This window comes from Papilio xuthus, unplaced genomic scaffold (assembly GCF_000836235.2).
Source record: "Papilio xuthus unplaced genomic scaffold, Pxut_1.1 DF826923.1, whole genome shotgun sequence".
Taxonomy (NCBI): domain Eukaryota; kingdom Metazoa; phylum Arthropoda; class Insecta; order Lepidoptera; family Papilionidae; genus Papilio; species Papilio xuthus.
Window position 1 is genome coordinate 1,499,758 of NW_013531726.1, and position 24,994 is coordinate 1,524,751.

Below are 24,994 nucleotides of genomic sequence, written 5' to 3' on the forward strand. Positions count from 1 at the left end.
ATAATTGTTCGATTACCAATTCCGACGACCCGTATTAAATTTGGCAATAGTTTTAAAAAATCAACATCATTTAGAACAGGCCGACAGTCGCTTGGGATGTAACTTGCATAAAAACCTTCAGAATTGCATCTGCGGTTACGAAAAAGACTAGTGTTGCATACCGCATTTTTATTTGAATAAAATAAATTGGAGTTTTTGGCGCACGCCGATGATTGCAACATCGCAAACGCAAGTACTTTACATGTTCTAATATTACATGTCTTTATTTTTAAAGGGATCAGGATTTAAATGAATTTAATGTTAACAACGTTATATTCATTTGTAGAAATATTTTTTTAGGTTTGTAGAATAAATTATGAAAATAGTGAATTAATTTAATTTATCTATTAGAAAGCTATGTAAGATTACTTACATAGTTTATGTAGATATTTATATACCTATTACTAAATATTATTTATTTATGAAATATATATAACATTATATTTTATCAAATGACCGTTGTCACGGTGTATACGACGATATTTTGCTAAGCAGCAATCACTTTTATGATAGTTTCATCATCTTATAGTATACCATTGAAAAGTAAATAGCCATGAAATCAGCACAAAAACAGTAGGGGAGGAAATTGGAATGTGCAATGAAGGCTGTAGCTAATACTTGGTGGTTGGGGCGCGTCACGTGCTAAACTTTCATGGCGCAGGCTTCGACGCGCTCGCCGCTACAAGCAACGTCAGTATAAGCGCGGACGCAGCACGGGCCGCACGCGTACATTATATCATATCGTATAAATGATGATATCAATAAATAAATCAATGAACTAAACTACTGTGAAGTGTTTCGATTTCAGTGATTCAGTGAATAGCAAGTGCACTGTGAGCTGGAACTGTGTTAAGATGATTGCAAGGTATTTTTTAAATTATTCCTGTTTTATGAAAAAAATAAAATAACGTAGTTTTTATTTTAAATATTACTAATGGATAATAAATAATTTTAGTTATTAAATAAAACACGCGTTGATGTCTTTTGTAGCGACACTGAAACTGCAGCGCTACGAACGTCTACATACGTTTGCGTAGCGATTACTTAATTCGCATTTACTAGAAAATATTAATAACCGAAAAATAATTTTCTGACAATAGTAAAAATGATGAAAGGTGAGGGAGCTAATTTATGAAAAGAATACAATTATTTCATAAATTTATTGAATATTTATAGACATACATATATACAAGTTAAAATTTAGATGTTCTACTGTAAAGTTTGTGTAGGTTACTATGTTTTACTCTATATACATAAGTCATAAGTTTTGTATACTCATTACTTACCTGATCATATACAAATACACTTTCACGATTTATACTCAGGTAAAAATTATTACTTAAAATAATAAGATCAGACTTACCCGATCTTGTATCAAACAGTATTATTTGTAAACAAAGCTATATATCAAAACTGCTTTCACTTTTACGGATACTTTTATCTTTAAGAGCAGCATTCCTTTCGAATGTTTCAACTTGCACAAAATACACTTAAAATAAATATATATGTATTTTTATTATTATATAAAAACGTCAACAAATTATGTAAGCATGAACATTCAAGAAAAATCTTTAAGCGCGAAACTAAAGTTTATTGCTAAGTTGTTACTAAGATACTCTAATAGATTAGAAGCAAAATGATTCATTTCAATTTTATGGAAAAGCCGAATTCTTCAACGTTGTGGGTGGTAGAGAATGTCTACGCAACAATATTTTATTCAGTTGTGATGCATCTCATTATACAGGATGACCCAATTTCACTTCCGTTCAGTTATTTTTAGACATCGGCGTTTTTAACTTTCAAATATTTTTTGTGCGTAGCGGACTAATTATTAAATATACATTTTAGTAATATGTTTTTTATGAAATAGACTTTTTTAACTTTGCTACATTTTTTTTATAAAATGAGAGTAAATAGCAAACCGTTTGATAAATTTAAAATTAAATGCAATCGAAGTTATTTAAGTATTTGGTCAGTAAAAAAAGTTGCGGCGACATTTAGTGCAGTACATTATGCGGGCCTGCATTTAGATAAGCCAATCGTTTCCATACATAGCTCACTGTTACATAACAAGACTTAAATATTAATTGCTTTATCGCAATTAAATTGTGTAATGCAATATTTATAATGCTGCCCAATTAAACACAAATTTATAACTGTGTTTACTGCTATGTACAGGAGTACTTACTTTATAAAATATTAATCGGAATATTCCATTTTAAGAGCACACAAGTGTAATATTGATTTACGAGTATGTTATGTTAAAAGACCATGTTTGACGTAGTTTTTTTAAAAATGTTTGAATGTGTCTTATTTCATTATTATATCATGTTAGGTTTAAACCATATGGTTTAACATGAACCATTTCTGAATTCCTGACAACGTTCACGAGGTCATTGAACTTTTATGGTGGTCATTATTATACACTCCTGATGCTTAACATAAGAGAAACATTCCGAAGAAATTAATGACAAAATATTGTTAAAATATTATAAAAGACCATAAATAAAAAATTATAAGATAAAATAGTAAATTGTTAATTGTGATGCACTAAGGAAGTTGTTGATGACATAATTTGGCGCATCAACAAATTTTAACGTTGCATAATACATCATTGAAATTGTTGCTTTCATTAAAGTTTAAATTTAGAAAAGGTTGGCAAAGGAAAGGACACTAAAATTAGGCTTCAGACACAGTTATCAGACGAAATACAGAGTTAGTTCCACTTGTCGCCCGTCTTCCATGTGGTCGTGGTGTTTCACTAGACGAGCCGACTCATTCGTGCAACAGTAGTTTTGTTGCTGGCGACCATGATAAAATCTTTTGAAACCTTAATATTGATTGCAATTTTGATTAATTATTTTATAGATTTTCATGTGCATAATGTACAAAGCAAATATAGTTTCAATCTTTTTAATGCAATCTTTACAATGTAATGCGCCTCGGTTCTTTTTCTTGATGCCCTTAAAATCAGTGCAATAGACTAACCGTGATATTCCAAATTGTTTTCTTAGTATTCGTGTCATTAATGCGACATAAATCCAAATACAAAGTTGAAGTGTTTAAGTAAAAAACTGGTCAGTGTAAGATCAGGTGATCGACGGTAAAAAGTCTTTAAAGCTATTTTAATTACATACACCGGTCAATAGTTAGCTCTGTAGGTCGATAAAGTACTCCATATGGTGAAATCGACAACTAGTTCTAATAGAAACGCTATAAATTCGTCACTTACTCAACTAACATGATTTTTTTTTGTGACTAACAGGTGCGGTGTTGTATTGTTTTTAATTTCAAACAAAATGAGTTATCGATGTTTTGGAAAAGAAAATAAAATTGCTTGATTCGTGAATTTTAATCTTAATGTTTGAAACTATTGTATAATAATATTAACTTTAAAAAACTAAAAAGCCCTAAAAAGACTAGAATATAAAAAAAAACGTGGCTGTTCAAGTTTTTATTATAATTTAGTTACCATGTATAGTATTACCAACATTCCAAATACATGCATGTTGAATATTAGTAATAATTTAACATTAAATATTGAAAATCTGAAAAACTTAATAAACAATTAGGGTCGGCTTTGATTAAAGTGAAGAGTGAAAGGACAAAAAACATATTAACGATGGCATTTACTTAGCGAGGTTACAAAGTACTTAACGCTCACATCTAACGGAAATCAATATATTAAACGAAGGTACTCTAAGCATTTATTACGTACATCCTGTTATGTTTACTGTTTAAGTAATTTATAAGTGAACGAAATACTGAAGGCTTAATGCATGTAGTACACTATCGAAATCGAACCGGAATTACGGCGAACTTAATGTTTATACGAATATGGCAAGAGTTGGGTTTAATCGAGCGAACCTTTTAGCAGCTAGGCTCCCTTGCGACGGTTTTACTGACGCAGGCACGACCAAGGATGTGGGCGGTACTGTAACCTTGATAGCATACGTGTGAGGGAAACTGTATAGTTTTGAGTCAATAAAAGTAAAACTTAATTCGCTGTTGCAAGGGTAAATACTTACGTATTCGAAAATGCATTTTCTACATTTTTCACATTGTTTTCATGTCTTTCGGTTCCTGTTCGCTTTCGTGGTTGTGTGCTACATGCATTAATAATTTTAGTGGTTGTGTACTAATGTTGATTACCTTACTCTGATTTCGTTCATATCAATACACTCGTAATTTATACATCAGTTCACTTCTCAAGGAAATGTAGTTCATTTAGACAGCACAGCTTGTTTTATGTTATCGTAAAAAACAATTATTTTACAAGACATGACCTATATGTATATGATTTTTATATTACTTAAACTCTCTGCATAATGTTTTTTTAAATAAATAACTTAAAAATATACTACTGTACTAATGTAGTCGTTTAATATACATAAAATTTATATCTTAACTGTAGTAAAAAGTCACTAAAGCTTTATACAATTAGACAATGCATTATAATCATAACATAATCTCGTAATAACTGATACGTTCGATTTCTAAAATAGTTCCATAACACAGTTGACTCATAGACCAATCGTGTAAAATCAATGTGCTGTTTAGAAGGTCCCCATTTAAACTCGTAACTCGACAGTCCGACAGTGATAGTCCACGATCTAACCAGACGGGATCTCTCCTTTCACTGAACTAAACTCACTTTTTAGTTAGACCAGTCTCGATTACGTATTAACAAACCGTTTTCCAACTAAAAATATACAGAGAGGTAATAAACTTCAACTAATCGCAATATTATTAAGTAGAATTTAAACTTCCCTCTCTTAGTATCCGGCATTTGTTTTGGATCGTACGGGATCAAGAATACTCTTAAATTTGACATGCTAACTTCGTACCAGCTATATGATTAGGCAAGTCGAGTAAATGTACCCTTCAACCAACAAGTTCTAAATGATACCATAAAGATATGAAGAAATCGTACCTTAAAATTAATTTAAACGAGCAATGAAGTAACCAAGGTCTTCGTAATTCTTCAAAATACATTCACTTGTTCAAACTCTCAATTGAAAATGACAGCCGAGGATATATAGTTGTTAAAATGGTATTTAGCAATTGGCGCTTAAGGCTGTTGTTCAAAATATTATATAGCTATTAAGGTTCTCTTCCTCCACAAAGTTTTTTGATCCATCCACACTTTTTGATCCGTCTATTAAGAATCACCCTGTATAGTAGGTGTATTGACAATGTTATACAAAATTATAATCCCGTGTGGTAATTCTAGTGGTGTTTATTGCAGAGATTTAAAAATTTAAGACATTAAAGATTTTACTAGGAATTTAAAAATGATATAATTATATTATTATACAAATTATAGGACTGTATTGCGGACTGGGAATTAGGTTTTAAAAATTCAACCTTTATTATTGTCAGGTCAATTGTATTTAAAATTAAGCTTAAAATAAATCTTAAAGTACAATTTGGGTTTGAACTAATATGTAATAGCTTAATCACGTATACAGTAACGAATCCGTAACGGATTTCATATATGGTACAAATGTAGCACAAAAAATGAACACCTTAAATGTAATGTAAGTCGACTCTCAACAAATACTACGTGAGTTAACTTATATAGTAATTCTGTTTTAAATTCTATGTGAAAAATTTATAAAAATAACATATTAGTCTTGTAATTGAAAGCAACAGGACAATATCTGCCATTTATTTCAATTAACACTCATAGTTTTTAAATGGTTTTTCTTGAAACGTGGAATTTTGTAAATAAATTAAATCGTGTAATTATACACATCAAAACCTCTTTGCGGTAACAAGCAAAATTGTAAAAAAATGTATGTCTTTGTAATACAAAAAAGTGTTTATATTTTCTGAAATATATAAAATTTGTTTAATTTTACTTGTCTTTCATCTTTAGCTAATAATCGTATACTTTTTTGTTTTGAGTAGATTATTTTGTCAAATATGATTAACCCATTTTGTTACCGTCGTGATATTTCTACACCGTTAGTTCGTAAGTACAATATTCACTTAGATTTTACCGTCTTTATGTAAATGCAAAGTCATTGATTCCAAGAATATAATTACTGTTATTTGTCAAATACAAATCGAAACCAGCGATAAAGCCATTATTTAAATCCGTCAACACCTATTGACATGTTTATATACTCGCAATCTTACAAATTTATAATAAAAGTGCTTCTATCTTACTAGAAATATGTTTAATTATGCTGTAGGCAAACGAGCGAGGTTAATAATCGGGCTAATTAAAGATGTGATAGTTTTAGGAGATAAAGAAGTAAGAAGAAGGAATAGAAAACGACTTAATGAACTATCTTTCTTTCTCTATCTATTATCTACATCTTGATTAGTCGAACTTGGCTATTAGGGTTGTCAAAAATGAGGAAAAAGATAACAAAAAAACAACAGATACAAAAATAGGCTATTTCAACTTTAATTCGATATTTATTTTTGTACAGTTATTTATACATTATATTTTACCAAATACTCGTATGTTTCCAATCATATATTAAGAATCTAAGTACTTTATGCGATCACAAAGATTTTCGTTACATTCGTCCTACATTTGGTGATTGTACGGAGTGCTGTATCTAATTACGTGGTTACATACTAATATTTATTCGTGACAATATTGTACGTACGTTGTCGTAGATTATAGCGAACGGATATGTACCGTACAGGTTCTGTCGGTCGTTGAATAATATTGAATATTTATCAACGACCTCTTTAAAAGATAAATGCTTTTAAAAGGTTTTTTTATGCTGAATATAAAAGAGTTCTAGATTATTTTGAGGTCAGTTAAAGCTATATTGGTTGTAAAAATACTTGCCCTTTTGGTACTAAAGCTACTTGAGACTTTCATTTGTTTATTACTACTCGAATATATAGATTTCATAATTTACCTTAACTTGGCCGAACTGTGTGGACACAATATGACCTAAACTATAAGCAATTGGTGATACAATTCTGCAATTAAGGATGAATTTATTGTATTAAAAATATGCATTTATTGTTGAATAAATAATTTAATATTTAACGGACTACATTTCAAAATACATTGCGTGCAGATTTTAATTGACAGTCAAGGAATTTAAATTTTAGAATAAACATTAATAAAGCTATAAACAACTACTGTAGGGGGCGCTAGCCAAGCACAGTTGAACCATTATCTTCTCAGTAAAAATTTCCTTTTCAACTATTGATACTGACAATCTGCAACTCTATTATGATTCTATAACATCGCAATATATTTTCATCTATTATTTTATCTGTTTCAGGGCGCTACTATTAGCGCTGTGGGGCACATATGCCGCCGCCTTGGCGCCACTGAGCATTCAAGCCGACGATGACTGCGCCCTCTACCTCACCGGCCCAGGCCGCTCCTCAGCTTACGACTACAGTCTTAATCTGCTCAAAGGAAACTTGTAAGTATTTAAATATAAACAAAGAACAATCATTGGCTGCTATAAGTTACTGCTAACCATAAATATGGAGACTACTATCGATATATCAACATTGGTTATCGATATATCGATAGTTACTAATAATCTTTTAAGAGACGATATAAATCACCTCACTAACAGAACATAGTCTGTAGTTCTTGTTTATATTTTTTTAAAAAATCAGGCATAAGTCAAAACCTTTCGTTCATATACAGATTAACATAGATAAAATTAAAAATAACTGTATCTGTTTATAATTTTTTTCAAATTAACATATCGAAATGTAAATTATGACAGGTGTAAACAGAGTTTAACAGCTGCCCACCCTGCGTGAAAACAGATTAATCTAAATATAAATTAACTGTTAATATATTTATTTATATTTTACACTCAAATTAGTGCTAATGAAGATTTGTTAGAAGAGCGCAGTAGCTCGATTCAAATGAATTTCGTTTTATATTATCTTCACTAATACTTTAGCAAAATGTAGTACAATCTGTACTATCTTTTATCTAAATCCTCAATAATATGACAGGAAATTCAACACTATAGTTGTTGTGATTACTTTATATATATATATGTCGAAATATAATCGAAATATAACTCGTCATATCGTGAATGAATCTTACGATATGCAATTTGCCCAGACAAATTTCTAACGGGCGGAATTCACGATTCGCCGGTAACAATAAATCACTTGCATACAAAGCAGCTCACTGTTTGTCTCGTCAATAAACTTGACACAGTCTCGCGACACACTTCTAACGCATTTCTCCATCTCTATTCATCGTCGGTCATTGGTTTAATAGCTCACTTGTTTCTGCGCTCTTAGGAACATTTAAATGGTTTTCATGTAACATAATACCATCTTAGATTACACAACTCACGTCACTTTAAATGTTTTTTACGTAAAGCCTTCGGTAGTAGTAATAAATGCGAATGTAAACAGCGTCTTTCATGCCTACTGCTATTAGTAGCGTCTTTAGAAATCTAAAAGCCCTTCACTTTTCGACATATTATAAATTTATATTCGATTCTATTAGGATTTTTGCGCTTTAATTACTTTACATACCGTGGGTTTCTGACATCGAAGTCTCTGTATGAAATATAGTCATGCCTGTCATTATCTTTGACAATACAGAAACAATATGTCTTTATTGGAGATTTTGGACTCAGAAACTCATAGTGATTAGTTGGAAGTGTTGAGTTGTTGGAGTAAAGTTCATTTCGATCATTTTTCTATGTAGCATATATTCCTTTTGCTAATAAAGTCATATGAATATTATTTAATACTCTGCAAATTATCAGTCATAAATCATCTGAAAGTTTAACAACGATTAATTTGATCGCATGAGCACAGTTCGTGTGTCACGAGCTGACCCGCGCTGACGTAATTGAAGTAACATCCCATCAACAATGCTGCCATCTTGCACGCAGTACATTAGGCAATTCACGTTCACTTTCAAATCCTTTCGCTTAAGAGACTGGTACAAGCGATATAAAAAAATCAACACCGTTAATGATTATGTGATACTTGCTGTTATGTTTTTGAAATACTAAATGATGTTATGTGAAATAACTTTTAAGTATTCAAATGTCCTTATTCTGTTCTGTATCTATTTTTTACTTTTTCATACTATGTGTATTATAAATAGAATACTTGAGTTTAGTGGATTTTAATAATCAAAAAGCTATTGGTTAAAGGGCTATATTACTAATGTTATAAATGAGAATATTTGAATGGATGGATAGATGTTTGAAGGTTAGCGTAGATATAGAACATAGCCTGAAAGAGTATGTCGGCTACTATTTTTTTTTAATTCGCCGAAGGACGCAATTGCGCGTGATCGCTAGTAATTTCATAAATTAAACGTCTATCGCCATATAGGTATACGTATATTTTTAATTAATGTTTCAAGGAACTAAATCAAATAAAAACGGTATAGAATTATGTTAGAAAGTATAAATATATATTGTGGTTATTTATTGGTATTATCGGCGTTGTATCCCTTTAAGGTTATCAAGTATGTCATCATAACTGTCCGAGAAGGCATATGTTGGAGTTATCTGGTACAGTCAGGTGCTTATCTAACGGATTCCCTGACGTCGTTTGTTCTGCACATTATCTCTATACTCTATTAGGTACAGTACTGTAATTGGAAAAATTCCAAGATGGAATCGTGTGAACATTGATACGCTGGATTACAAAGAAACGAACAGTGGTGATAAGTTAGCCAAGAAAAATTATTTTATATGTATTTAAAACTTGACAATATAATTTTTCTACTTTATATTTTTATTTAAATAGAAATTTATTCTTCTAAACTATTGTTCTTTATATACGTAACTTTACCGTTACAAAACATGTCATGCAATAAATTTGATTTTAGAAATATTTTTTAAAAATACTTTAAGAAATTATAAAGCCAAAAAATAAGTAATCATCGATCAATTGATTATTATTCGTAATGTACAATGCAGACTTAATCTGGTACCGTTACCGTCAGACTAATGGACACGACCACTTTTGTTGACATATTGTAGAAATTCACACAACAAATCGAGTTGAGATACGTGCTTCGTCTACTTTCTACTACATCGGTCACACCCTGCTCGTATTATACGTATAGTTATAGATACACCGGCAATATGAATTCCGGTTTTGATTTCTTCTTCCTGGTCATATGATATTCACAGTTGCATATACATAATTCTAAAAACGATGGATTTTTTTTTAAATATTTTAGACATTAATTTTTATTTCTTTATTTTATTACTATTTTACACAAACGTTGTTGTGTTTGTACTCATAAAAGACTTCAACGCGCTCTACAATTATTGTCGTTTCCTATATTGTTTTATGTCTTTAGGAATTTTTGTGTTTTTAATTTGATGCACTTATTCAATTCAACGGGGGAAAAACCCTATTGCGCTGATCAATCGGTAGACCGTTCTGGCCAACGAGAAACGCCCGTTTTTAAGATAAAAGAGTATTCATTATAAAATTAATTCCAGATATAATGAATATTCCTACAGCAGTTTAAAACTAATCGTATATTTAGAGAAGTGTTGTATGTGAATTGAAAGGGAATTCTTTTAGTTAGCCATGAATTATTTATCCGGTAAATGTAGTATATTTCGTCCAAATACGTTACGTATCGTCACATACTTTCTAAAAACATTATAGAGTTGAATTATTTAATACTCATCATAATTTACGAGCATCATTTTTTGAACGGAAACATGCAATTACATTTATGTAACAAGCTTAGTATGAGCGAAATGAACAAGCTTAAAGTAATAAATTGAAATCAAATGTCGTTACGTAGTTTACAGATATGCAGACGCTCCTTAAATAGTAGAAATGTTTAAAGCACTCTGTAGAGCATAAATTAGAATTGATTTGAAGTTACTCGTATTTACAGTTGAGATAACTTCCTTATTTTCTTTCAGTCCTACAAATTGTGGTAGTCAAAGACCCGTAAGTAGGTCTATTTTCTATTTATAGTATGTCAAATTTCACTGGCAAGAATTCTATGTTACAAATATTTCCAAAATCATTCATTTATTTTTATTTTATGAAACTAATAAGATAGTGTATTTAAATGTTAGAAGACTATCACTGTAATAATTTAAAAGATTTTTATGTATCCATTAAAATGGAGAAAATTATAGTACATAAAAATAAAAAAAAAATAAAAGCTAACGAAGTTGCTCCATTAAACCTATTGACATGATTCTATTTATAAATCTATGTTAAAATATTCAATTCACGTAAATCGTCAGGCGGAAATTTTTGCGTAATTTTTGAATAGATTTGTTAACACTTAGCGCTGATCGTAAACAGCTTTACACAATGTCAAAGTTCGTTGACATTTCTATGGATCCCATTTTATTTGACAATCACTTTTTAAAATTGTTTTATACAATTGTGACTATATAAAACTTTCTTTTATACTAGAGTTATGATGAAAATAATCTTCAAAGTAACCAATAAGGAATGGCACTAATTTCTTTTATTGTTTTCTAGCGGTTACGATGGTCAGCACAGATGCATCACTTATGAAGCCATCAACCAGGCCTACCTCGATGCCAGGAACAGGATCCGTAAGTAAAATTCATATTGCGATGCAATTATTAACAAAACACTCTCGCCCGTAACAGATAGACAGAGATTACAGATTTTCTTGGCGTAATGTATCTACATATATAATACAAGCATACTTATAAAATAAAATTTAAAGTTTTGAGACCTAATTAGAACATAACGAGAAACAACAACTTAAAATTTTCATCAGTCATTTTAAAACATTAAAAAAAATCTTCTATTTACAAAACAAAAGTTGTAACCCATTTTCCTAAAAACAATGTTAGCGTCCGGTTAAAATATTAAGTTGTGAAATATAACTGTGCCGCGATAATAGTAAAGAGAAACAAACTGCAAATAACGCGTTTGTGTGAAAATGTGGGCGCCTCAATACACTTTGTTTGAATAGATAAGTGCCAAATGTACCGCAAACATTAAATTTATTAATAATTTACAGCTATTTTGATTGCTATTTATAACATAATGTAAGTGAATATAGTACGAGTACATATCCCTTTCTTCTGACTATCTCTCTCTTTCTCTCTTTAATGTATCTCTCTCCTGTCTGTGGCTCGTGGTCAGCATAAGAGTTGACTTTCGTTTCCTCAGCGCATTGTGTCAAATTTCTAAGAATAGGTTGAAGTCATGTGGTGGAAAGGCTTCTTCATATTCGGACAGTTTGTATTACATAAACAATTTATACAGAAAACAAAACACTAACGATAAAAATGTGATAAAATGATAGTCATTTTTCACGTTTATGTGTTTTTTAATCATAATAAGGTCGAAAATAAATGTTAACTTTAATTCTAAAAACTGTAATTTATTTAATTTTTATTTTTTATTATTTTTATTTAGTGGTGTCTCAACCGAAGGGAGATTGGAAACCGGAGGACTTCGCGAGTGTCGGCGAACTAGTGCTGGATATCTCAATACAACTAGCTAGAACGTAAGTGATTTTGAAAGCAACTTAATTTTGAATTGACACTACTAGTACTTGAAGCAAAGACATCATAACATTACAGACACGAAATAGAAGCTTACGATATAAGATGGTCATTGCCAAAATAATGTGTGCTAATTAAACTAACATCTGTACAGATAATAAAGCTTTGAATTCCTTATTCATGCACACATAATGACCAGTCTGTATTTTGACGTATCATTACTTAGTTGGCTTTACCAACTAAACTATACTCTATCCTGGTTGAAATTAATGACAATACATGACTACAAGGTTGGCCATTATGACCAGGCCATGAGATCCGTACTTTTGTCTTCTTTGACTTGAACTGATTGATTAAGCCAAGGTCATCTTATATCGGTCACGATCCGGAATAAAATCAAATGTAAAGCTTTTGAAAATTTGGAACAATTGATCACGATACCACGGTTTATAAGAATGGAATTTGTGTGTGCAATGCGTTTATTTTAAAAGTTATTGCATCATTTGTTATGATTAAATATCTTCTAAAACAAGTGCACCTTTGAGAGTTGTGTAGTAGTTTTTTAAATCTTTAGTACAGATTTATGACATCAATTCTACACTAAGGGTCGCCTGTGTAGTCTATTAAAAGACTGAGTGCCAATTAGTCTTCCCAAATTATGGTCACAGTGAATTGACTTCGGAGTTCGTTAAGTTATATACTGATTTCATTTGTCACACTTTATTTTGCTCTTTTTCGTTTTTATTTCATTTGTCCAAAGATTTTATAAAACTAATTATTCAATGTCAATACTTGTGCAACTGAACAGCTGTAAACTGACATTTAAAGAGTAAGAGGCGGCATTTTTTAAATGTCATCGTTGATAATAGTTAAACAGGAGTCATAGTTTGCCGGATGTATGTCTAATAAAATTAGTTTATGATTAATCCAAGGATTATATGATCAAATTTAATTGAAGTTTGAAAAGGAAATATAATAACCGCAAGTGCATAACTAGAATCTTACGCTTTGACATTTATAAGTAATTTAAATAGGTGTCCGGATAGAACATGCATTAACAAATGTAGTTTGACTGTACGCCTAGGATTTAGGCTATAAATAATCGACTCCTGTAACTATAACAATTAGTACGTCAGTTAAGAACATATTTCTTAAAGTTCGATTTCCAAAAAAAAATGTAACGTTGATCATGCTTTTTTAACCTCCTATTTTGCTAGTAGTGTATAAAATAAATTTCATACATCTAGCTCTTGCTCATTATATCATTATTCTTATCAATGCATATCATCTAGAAGGTCATATAAATGTACGAAATCTCACGTGATTGACGTATCTAGGTCTATTAAATTCTTGTTAATGATTTGAGAGTGTGCATATGTAGATCTTAGTATAGATCCTTATGTTTTCTAAAATGATTGATTCGACCTATTGTTGTCTTTAACATTTGAAGGTTGCAACTGTCAAGAATAAGAGTGTAGTATAGAAGTTAAACTTTTATTGTATTATAATCAGTAACATTTAAGTAGATTTATCGTGGGTTTCTGAAGCCAAAACCTCCGTTTAATTTTTTTTTTGCCTGTTGAAGATAATAACAGTGATGACAATAGGTTTCATTTAGAGATTTTGTTATCAGAAACCCAAGGTTACTTACTTTTTTACAAGACAGTTATAATTTTTGGTTAACTACCATTCAATAAAAGGTTATCGTTACTATATTTATTTACATACTTTTGTTAGTTTATTGATTAAGGAATTACAAATTTTCGTTTCCTATGACCCTGTCATATCTTTGTCATTTCGTAACACTACCGTGAAATAAGCTAAAAATTAAATTAAAAGTATACAACACGTAAAGTTCAACTAGTTCAATTTTTAATACTTTTGAGATCATGACCTTTCTCGTTTTTAATTTCTTTTTCATGGAACGTAAAACATTCTGACCAAATACATTTTTTTTTCGGTCAATGTTACAATACGCAACATAATTATGTTAATCACTTAACACGTGTGCTCACATTTTGTTCACAACCGTATTGCATTACAAATACGGTCACTCCATTTTGTACTCTGTAATTTTACGATAGTCACATAAATTTTTGTATGGCATATGGTTTCAGGTTTACTAGACATTTATTGTTGAAGACCTTTATAAAAACCAATCATGCATGATGTTCTAATTTCAAAAATAACCGTAAAGTTTTAGGCATTGTTGAACTTTTTCTTCATGATTATACTTCATACGTTTCTTTCCGATAGTTTTTAATCTTTTGGTGAGAAATGTTCGAATTTCAAACTTTAAAAAAAAGAAATAGAAACATTTTAAAAAAAATTACACTTGCCAGCTTTTCATATAAGCAAAACGTTTTATAGGCTTAAACCATTAATCGGATTGATTGACGCAACTCAATAAGTCATAAAGTACTCTATAATGAAGTACACACGACATATAAATTTAATGCTATGTTACATGAACCTTGATATACATTCCATATTTGTCGTTGGCCTCGATCATATGTATACCAAAATGTTACCACTGAAGATTAATGTACGGTAACGAATTTAAAACTAAAAGAAATTGTGTTTTTCCTAATAATAGCCGATAGAGTTGATTAACCTAAAACATAGTCAAATTAATCTTTTATATTTTACGATTTGAATACGTAATATCAACAACTGAAAAGTGTATGACTCAATTTTTGACTTGTACTGAAATTGTTTGAAGTCATTATCCTTAGAATTTAAAATTTCTATTTAAGAAATTCGTAATGTCAAAATTCAATGTCATCTTAAAGGTAACTAGGACATTCTAAAATTTTAACTTATTACACTGTGTAACCGTGACATTTAATTACTTTTGTTGTATGTTAACCTACATATAACACGCGGCCAATTAACATACTTCAATTAAAAAATTAATATTATACCAAATTATTTAATATAAACTGCGTTTTAAATAATTCTTATTAAATAATTTGAGACGATTAATTATATTTTTATTTTCATAAATTATTTTAACAATAAAAAATTTTTTTCTAATAAAAGGCAAATGTAAAAAGTGCATTCTTTCTCAGTGGGTCTGATATATAATAAATATATACAACATAATAAATTCCTGCTTGATACCTTCACGCGTTTTTGAGAAAAAGGGTCTTGACAGACGGACGGAAGAACAACAAAGTTCACAAAGTGATCCTATAAGGGTTCCGTTTATTTTCCTATGAGGTACGGAACCCTAAAAATGGGTTTACTTGTAAGTGTACCTATTGTTATTATACATAATTTTCGTTCCGGTTTATTAAGCCTACCAATGATTTTACTACGGGAATGTATATGGATAGAAATATTTTTTCTTCACAGATATGGTCTAACTTACGAAGAGATCGAGAAAGGTTTACCTCTGATCGACACATCGCGAACTCTTATCCGTGAGGTGTGCCCGCCTGTCTTCTCTCACGTGGAATGCCGCGCCGGCAAATACCGACGTTTGGACGGCCTCTGCAACAATCTGCAGCATCCCACTTGGGGAGCAACTATGGCTCCCTTCCAAAGGTATTGTAATTTTTTACCAATGAAATTTAGCTACTTCAAATTTAAAAATCAACAAGAATTACGTATTTACTTCTAAGAAAGAAGTGCTCTGCAGTTTACGCGTAACTTCTGTAACGAGACTTACACTAACGACTTGAGTAATAGAAATAAAAAGTTAGTACTACGAAGAATTGACCAATATGTAAGACTTACATCATTAATTATCCTCTTAAATTACTTATAATCAAGGAAATTATCCTGTTATTATAATACATTATCAACCTGTCTTCGTATTATATAAGAAATAATGTTATAATATTTTTGTCAGGTTGATCGGTCCATTGTTCTCTGACGGTATAAACGCGCCGCGTATCTCTCACTCGGGGCGAGACTTGCCGCTGTCACGTGTGGTATCACGCACAATGCACCCCGACGACGGCTTCCACGATCACGCCGGCACCGTTATGGTTATCGCCTGGGGACAGTTTATGGACCACGATTACACACTCACCGGTACACCGCTCGGTAAGTCCACAATCCATGCCACTTGATAGACAACTCTTTCTCAAACCTCGGTTGGTATGATGTTATGCAGGATGAAGCCCATCATCTGATCAAGGTTGCTGGAGTCCAGTTATATGTAGATGCTAAAGGACTGATTTTTAAGACGATTTCCGACTCGCAGCAGAGCTTGTGTCCAGCTATTTTTCAGGCACCTTTACGACCAAAATTGCAGCAGTTTATACCTTCTAAAGCAGAAGATCTGCTTCGTTATTTGACATATATTATAATATGATTCGCTTTCACTCAGACCCTGTTCACCGGAATGACCCCGAGGAATGCTGCAAACGACCCCTGCATTTGAAGCACCCCTACTGTAATGAAATCAGGATACCAGATGACGATTACTTCTACCGGCTCTTCGGTGTTAAGTGTATTGACTTCGTACGTGGCTTCCCGTCCCCCAGGCCCGGCTGCAGGCTCGGTAAGTCAATTATATCATAAAAATGTTCCTATTAATAAAAAAAAAACTATTTTCGTCTTGATTGTCGACTATTTTAAAACATCGCCTAAAAATCCAAATGACGCAATCAGTGTGATTCATTTGTCAGAAACGAAGTCCCATAGTATAGATTTCTCATTCTTAAACTAAGCTAAGCTGTGATACATAGTATGTAATTTATATTGTTCTATAGACATAGAAAGCAAAGACATTGGAAACAATGCATGTAAGATATCGTCCAAGGTTTAAGAGACAGTAAAGTGCGGTCCAATTGTTCTGTGCGGATTATCATGCCATTTCGCACGGCACCGTTGACTGGCAGCTCGTCAGACTTGATATCAAGTTCTCGTCAGACCACAATCGGCTGCGGTCGTATGCGGTCGATTTGCGAAATAACTGACACTGTAAAGTGCTAATATCACTTTTACTTTCCAACATTATATTACCGTGTGAACTTATCACTTTAAACAACAGAGCAGCTTGAGTATTTGAATCCAATTTAAAGCTACGAACTCAAAATTGTACTACAAAATTTGCATCTGTTTGAAGATGAAACAAATCTACGTAGAAACTGATGACTTACCTTATAGCTTTACTCAATTATAGACAAATTTGAGCTTACTCTTTAAGTTTTAATATTCCTCAATTCAATTCTAAAATTAATAAGAATAGTTTAGGAAAAAAAATATCTTAACTATAAAATATTAATTAATTTAATTGATGACTAAATCGACGCACAATTACCGCATCAAATAACACTCTGCACGTTTATAAAGTGACATAAATTACTTAAGACAGTGTAGTGAGAGGTTAGATTATATTTTTTTATGTTAACTTATCCAATCGACCGTGGTGAGACATTAGAGCGTGTGACCGGTCTCACTTCTAACTAGGGCTGACACTGGTACAAATATATTTAAAAAAAAATTAATTCAATATTCGGATTAAATTAGAAAAAAATTAAATAATCAGAATCGAAACGTATACTTTTAACATAAAATACCCTGATGAAACAGATTTATCATAATAAAACATATTAAACTCTTCCCTTAGTGTCCCCTTAATGACTGTGCGGCAATCAATAATATAGTTTTGGATATACACAGTTCTCGTTGGTACAGAAACGAACTTCAGTGTCTTTCCGTTAAGTAAATTTCATGTCATCCGTTTGCGCAATTTCCTTAAAAAGGAGTACAAAGTATTGCCTTCATTTATTAATATAATGACATTGTTGTTGACAACCCTAACTGGGTCATCGTGAGGTTCGGTGAGAGGCGAAAGTGAATCCGTTACGTGGAGCGTGTAGCCGGCGCTCCCGGTTGCGTAAGCCGCGGAATATTGTTTTTTTTTTCTTTCTGGGCTTACCGGAATTTTGTTACCGGCGCCAAAAATGATAAACAACATGACTTTGTGCCTCTCTCTTTGTTATCTATGGTTATCTATATTTTTTTATAGATTCGGTTGTCAATTTGTACTCTATGATCTTATTTATTATAATTTAGAATTAAAAAGGTAATATAGGTAAAGGTAAAATAATATAAATAAATAAACACTAATGTTATTTAAAAAAAACCCTAAATTATTATAATTATTTAATAATCTGAAATCATGACATTCTACTTAGAAATCTAAAAATCTCCTACTTTATTCTAATATTAGTAAATTTATTTACCTATTAGGTTCATGAATTAGATCACAAGTTTCAGAATTACCTATAATAAATCGACGCATGCGATTCAGTGTAATCTGTCATTAGCGCATTCTAAAACATAATACTCACTTATGCAAATAGCAATAAATAACACTTGTGTAAACTATGTTAAGAAATTTGCCGAGAAGATCAAACATGAACCATTGCAAACTGTTGCATTATTGTTTGCAACGCGTTTGAATAAATAAATGACATATGCAATGATTAAATTCCTAAGTTCTATTACTTAAGAACAAAATGTAATTTTCAAATCTAACATATATTGTTGTTTAGTGTTGAAATGTTATGTAATTTTTTATATCATAAACGTAAAGTGTACATAAATTATAATCTACATACATTTTGTGCTATTTGTTCTCATAAATTGTGTATTAATATTAATAGTCAGATTAAATTAAATTGGAATATCTTAAGCTAGGCTATTAGCTTATGTCAGACTAGTAAAGTTTAAAACTAATAGTCATTTAAGTCTACCTATTTGACATTTAAGTTAAATCGAGTATTTTAAGTCACGGGACTGTTCTAGCTTTAGGTAAAGTTAGTAATATTGTTAAATCGACTATTATAATTTACTATACCACTATTCTGCTGGCGCATCGACCCAAAGTGGGTCTTGGCCTGCGACACAAGAGATCCTCTTCTCTCTTCCTCTATTATAATTTAAACTACTATTATAATACTGTTACACGTTCATAATATATTTATTGTTTGTATTTATAAATTCTAATTTCTTATAATAAATTTTCTGTTCTTTTAAGTTAAACCTTTGTAATTTGTGTTGTTAACTGTTGGTTCCTGAGATCAAAATCTCTGTATAAAACATATCATCTCTGTAATTATCTTTGACAACACAGATATAACAATATGTTTTAAACAGGGATTTTGGATTCTGAAACCCACGGTAAAACGAATTGTTTCTTTCATGACTTCATTATTTAAATACTTTTAATTAAACGTATTTTGTGTTTAGGTTCGAGAAATCCTTTTAACACTTTGACTGGCGTGATCGACGGAAACACCGTGTACGGCGTCACTGACAAGTTTGCCAGGTTAGCAATGACTGTATTTAGGTCTAACTACTATTGATTTGCAAATAAATTAATTATTAGAGTAATAGGTGGGTAAAGTTTTTCGCAGGCCCGTATCTATGTATGTATATACAACATCTAAGGAAATGAGAAATTATATTTATACATTTTACTGTCTTACAATGTCATTTATTTTGGATAATTTTAATGTTCCAGTTGTGTAGAGACATGTCTGTTATTTAATAAAAGCAAATTTGTTTTGATAGGTTTGTTATAATTTCTCTTTTTCATTGAATTCGACTATAGGTATGTTCATTTGTAAACTGTAGTCTAAATGGATTGAATAATTTTGAAGTGGGAGGTCCATTTATTCGTTTACTTCTTCTGAATGAAATAAGAAGTAACGTCATTCGGGCAATTTTTTTTAATTACGTATCCGCTTAAGCAGTTCATCATTTAAGTCGCCATTTCGTTTCATATAAAATTTTAATGAACATGTTTACTACTTTCTTAATCGGTGAATGTTAATCAGTAAATCAAGTAACTGTACCTTTCTTTTTATTAATTCCGATACTATCTGGTAAACATCCGAAAAGTATGCGACTTCTCACTAATGAAAGTTTTTTTGTGAAGTAAAACAAGTTAATGTAGTATAAAAAATCTCGAAGACGTAATGTGCTAAATAAACAAACACAAAATGTTTTTTATTTTATATTTTAGGGATAATTGCATAAGTCTATTATAAAATATGAAAAGCAAAAAAGATAAATTTTTTAACTACTCCACTCCACGGGTTCCTCAATGTTTAATGTTTATTACTGTATCCTTAATATAGGAAACTTCGTACCGGCTACGGTGGACTTCTTCGCATGAACCCAGTATTCAAAGAATACGGTCTCAAGGACTTACTGCCGCTGAAGTTAGACATTCCCGACGAGGGCTGCACTCGACCTAACAAGAATATGTACTGTTTTGAAGCTGGTACGTATTGAAACAAAATTAAGCTTAAAATTAAACTGGTTATAAATAAGTCAAAAACACGTACCGTTATATTTTTTTGTCTGTAAAGTATGTTAACCTCTAAAAGAGTAGAGTAGGCGTTAATATACACCTACTAGTAGATGATAATTTTGAAATTTAACTTCGCAACACTACCGCCAACGCAAAATGTCTCGCCTTGAGATATAGAAAGATGGCATTCTACTTCATTTGCTAGTATTAGTATGATGAGGATAATATTTATTAGAATTAGCTAATACACCCAACAGGTTAATAACTTGCCAATAGCTTTGTGGTTAGAGCGCGGACATATGTGGGTTTGAATCCTGCCATTCGAACCATGTCCTAGCTCAAACCTTAGAACTTAGTTGGAAATAAAAGTGTAATTTTAACGTTTAAGGTGAAATTCGTGTGAATGAACAACTGGTGTTGACTGTAATGCACACATTGATGGCGCGCGAACACAACCGCGTGGCGGAGGGCCTGGCCGCCGTGAACCCGCACTGGGACGACGAGACCCTCTTCCAGGAGGCCAGGAGGATCAACATCGCCGAGATACAGCACATCACATACAACGAATTTCTACCCATTCTCTTAGGAAAAGATGTTATGGAAAAATTCGGTTTGGTGTTGGAGAAACAGGTAAAACTTTGAATAAAAACATGAACGGGACAATTTGGTATCTGTCATTCGTAAACGGTGATGTAGACAAATGTTTTTTATTACTATTTTTTTATTAAAAGTGATTATATAAAGAATTTTTACAGGGTTTCTGGAATGGATACGATCCGGAGGTGAACCCTGATGTGATCGCGTCTTTTGCGGCCGCTGCTTACCGTTTTGGACATTCTCTTTTACCAACAGCCGTCGAGAGATGGTCGAAGGCTCATAAATTTATTGGTACGATATATTAACTTAATAGCCATGCTTTAATTCAAATTCTATCATTGTTTAAACCGATTATGATACTAAAATAAATTCGTAATAAAAAAATATTTATATTCCAGCTTCGAAACGGTTATCGGATCTTATCAGAAGACCCTACGATTTATACAGAGCTGGAGTTCTCGATGAATATGTTATGGGATTGATGAACCAGGTGGCACAGGCCATGGACGACTCCATCACACAAGAAGTAACAAACCATCTCTTCAAGAAAGTGGGTGCTCGCTTCGGAATGGACTTGGTGTCATTTAACATGCAGAGAGGTCGTGAATTCGGTCTGCCCGGTTACATGGAGTTCAGAAAGTTCTGCGGTCTGTCGGGTGCTGACACATTCGAGGAATTGTTTGGATCTATGCCTAACGAGACCGTACGCAAATATGAAACTATATTCGAGCATCCGATCGATGTAGATCTGTGGTCAGGCGGCGTTTCCGAACGTCCTCTCCCGGGATCCATGTTGGGTCCGACATTTGCGTGCATTATCGCTACTCAGTTCTCTTACTCGAGACGTGGTGACAGATTCTGGTAACATTTTAATTTATAAGGAAATCTTTTATACATTTTGTAGTAAAATTTTATATATATTCTTACATTGATACTTGTTTTCAGGTTCGAATTACCTAACCAACCTTCATCGTTTACTCCCGAACAACTGTCAGAAATAAGGAAATCTCGACTCGCTCGTGTCATCTGTGACAACACTGACATCATTGACACTGTTCAGCTCTACCCAATGGTGTTACCCGATCACGAATTGTAAGTATAACCTAAAATTTACATCCATAGATAATATCATAAAACGTACTAGAGCCTTTTGATATTTTATTTGGATAAATATAAATTTTATTGCCTTGTTTCCACAGAAACCCTCGTGTCCCGTGCAGAAGTGGTATAATACCACAAATGGACTTTAGTAAATGGGCGGACCCAGTTCCGTTCCACGGCTCGGCGAAGCAGTTTGTGAGTAGTTTCACGTACAACCCGTTTTTGGGCAAAAAGTAGTGACTCCTGCACCGAGTATTTAGTAAAAACTTTGTAGTCAATAGTCATACACGTAGTTCACCGTATAAAATAGTAAAGACAATTTTTTAAAGAAGCGAGTGACTTTCTGGTAGAGAGTGCGAAGTTCATGATGAGTCAATACTCAATAGTTTAGTTAAATATTTAAAAGATTTATGAATAAATAATTTTGCTCTACATTTTATAAATGTTGAAAAATTTATATGTCACTTTACTCAAGTTGTGAAGAAGCGGTGAACGCAAAATTATTTTATTTTGGCTTTCACTTAAAGAGAGCGTATTAATTTTTATATCTTTTAAATAAGTCATTCTCTTTAATCTGAACTATTACCACAGACCTTGAATTTATTTAAAAATCCTTAATCATCATTACAACAAATGGTTAAGAAAGTTAAAATAAAAAGTAATGACACAAAATCTTACTAAAATATTTATTCCCTCATATTATTTTAGATTGATGGGTAATATTTTTTTAATTATTTCCGATGTTTGTGGTATAAACCTAATAACTGCTCAATAATGTTAAGCAAAATATCGGCATTATTGCGTAGTCATTATTGGATCATTAATTTATATTTTAGATTTTAATAAATGTGTACAAAATGTATTTAGAAAATAGAATAGAACAGCTTAATTGTTGTATTTATGTAGATAAGGTACTTTGTAGTTATGTTTTTTACAAACGTAGAATCGGCGAGTGTATTTTTTTTATTATTGTAACCTTAGCGAAGCTTACCGTAGACAACAATAATACTTAACGTCACTTAAGCGTGTAAATTTTGTATTTTACTTTACCAAACTTTAAAGGTGTGGCAAAAACCTTTTAAAAAATATGAAGAAAATAATTATGATAGCTTCAATTTTATTTTATTTTCGTGAAACTTCTAACTTTAAAATTAGCGATACTAGAACATGTCTCAACAGCTTTCTTTCAAAATAAAAATCGTTTAAGAAAAAATATGCGAAACAAGATATTCTCGCCAAGTGACGTTATGTTTATATTTTTTTTATGGGTACGAGTAAAACAAACATTTGTTACGACCGACAGATAATTAAGCTACATAAAATCGTTTTTAATAGATTAAATTATAATATTAACAATTTTGTTGAATGAATGATATTCTTGCCTGTTTATTTAAGCCGTAGCTGTATATTTAAATATAATAATAGTTTAACAGTAATATATCATAGTTTGCAAATTTACGGAAAAAAGCGTATACACATAAATTTTAGAAATGTTAATAACTTTGTTGTTTTTATTTATTTTATAGTAAAAGTTTTATATTGTATTATTAACCCTAACATTAAATGTAGTTTTTGTAAATACACAGTTTTGTAATAAATAATAGCAATAGCACCATTGTTTTATTCAACCACACACAAAAAAATACTCCGAATTGTATGCATTTTACGATAATATACAATTTACAGATAACTGTCGCAGTTGTATCGCCAAATGAAAGTCAAAATATTACATTATATAATGCCACAGAAATAAAGAGTAACGATAACACGACTACAGATCAAATTAATAATATAGTGTCTAATTTAACTATCAAAGAACAAATCATTGAAGTACCACAAAAAGACAATCACAACATTACAGAGAAATCTGCTGGTAATGATACCCAAACGGCTTTGAAAGAACAATCTACTATAGAATCTGAATATAAACAAAATCATAACAATGATACTCTGTTGAAATATATTTACAAGAAAAATGAAAAGGAAAATTTACCACAAAAGTCAAAAGGACATGTTCAAAATAGCTTAAAAAGGAGAAAGAGGTTCATCAATTCATCCGATTCTGATATTGTTCCCAAACCAAAAATCCTACTAGTTCCTATAGATTATCTTGATATCGATCAAGGTAAGAGTAAGGAAGAGTTATTTTTACCTGTAACACAAACGGGTGCAATTGTTCAAAGTTCCAACTTAGCAGATTTTAATATCGAGACAATTCATCACGATGATGCAAAACCAGCTAATGACGCAGAGATCAAGGAAAATAATCATCCTAAAGTAGCGATTGATTCTAAATTTTACCCAAGCCCACAAAATGATGAAACTAAAGAAGAATCACAAAAAAGTGTTGAAAACAAATATCGTTTGAAAAATGAAGCAAAAACAAAGGACTCGGGTGAAAATCGAAGCGGAAGTGAAGAAAGCTCAAGTAGTTTTGAAAGTGAACATAGTGTAGAAACTCCAAACGCTTCGACTTCCTCTGAATATAATAAAGAAAGTAAAGAAACAGAAAATT

At 31.5% G+C, this 24,994-nt stretch overlaps 1 protein-coding gene across 1 annotated transcript; it reads left to right on the forward strand.

Moving 5' to 3' along the window:
* The first annotated feature begins 716 nt into the window (after nucleotides 1-716).
* Nucleotides 717-24,057, forward strand: cysu (peroxidase homolog). Its single transcript, XM_013318739.1, has 14 exons — nucleotides 717-904; nucleotides 7,302-7,448; nucleotides 11,497-11,573; nucleotides 12,412-12,502; nucleotides 15,858-16,049; nucleotides 16,357-16,553; nucleotides 16,840-17,013; nucleotides 19,713-19,791; nucleotides 20,606-20,751; nucleotides 21,170-21,411; nucleotides 21,537-21,669; nucleotides 21,777-22,239; nucleotides 22,324-22,470; nucleotides 22,578-24,057. The coding sequence occupies exons 1-14, from the start codon at nucleotides 894-896 to the stop codon at nucleotides 22,714-22,716; spliced, it is 2,238 nt and encodes a 745-aa protein (XP_013174193.1). The 5' UTR covers nucleotides 717-893; the 3' UTR covers nucleotides 22,717-24,057.
* Nucleotides 24,058-24,994: the final 937 nt, after the last annotated feature.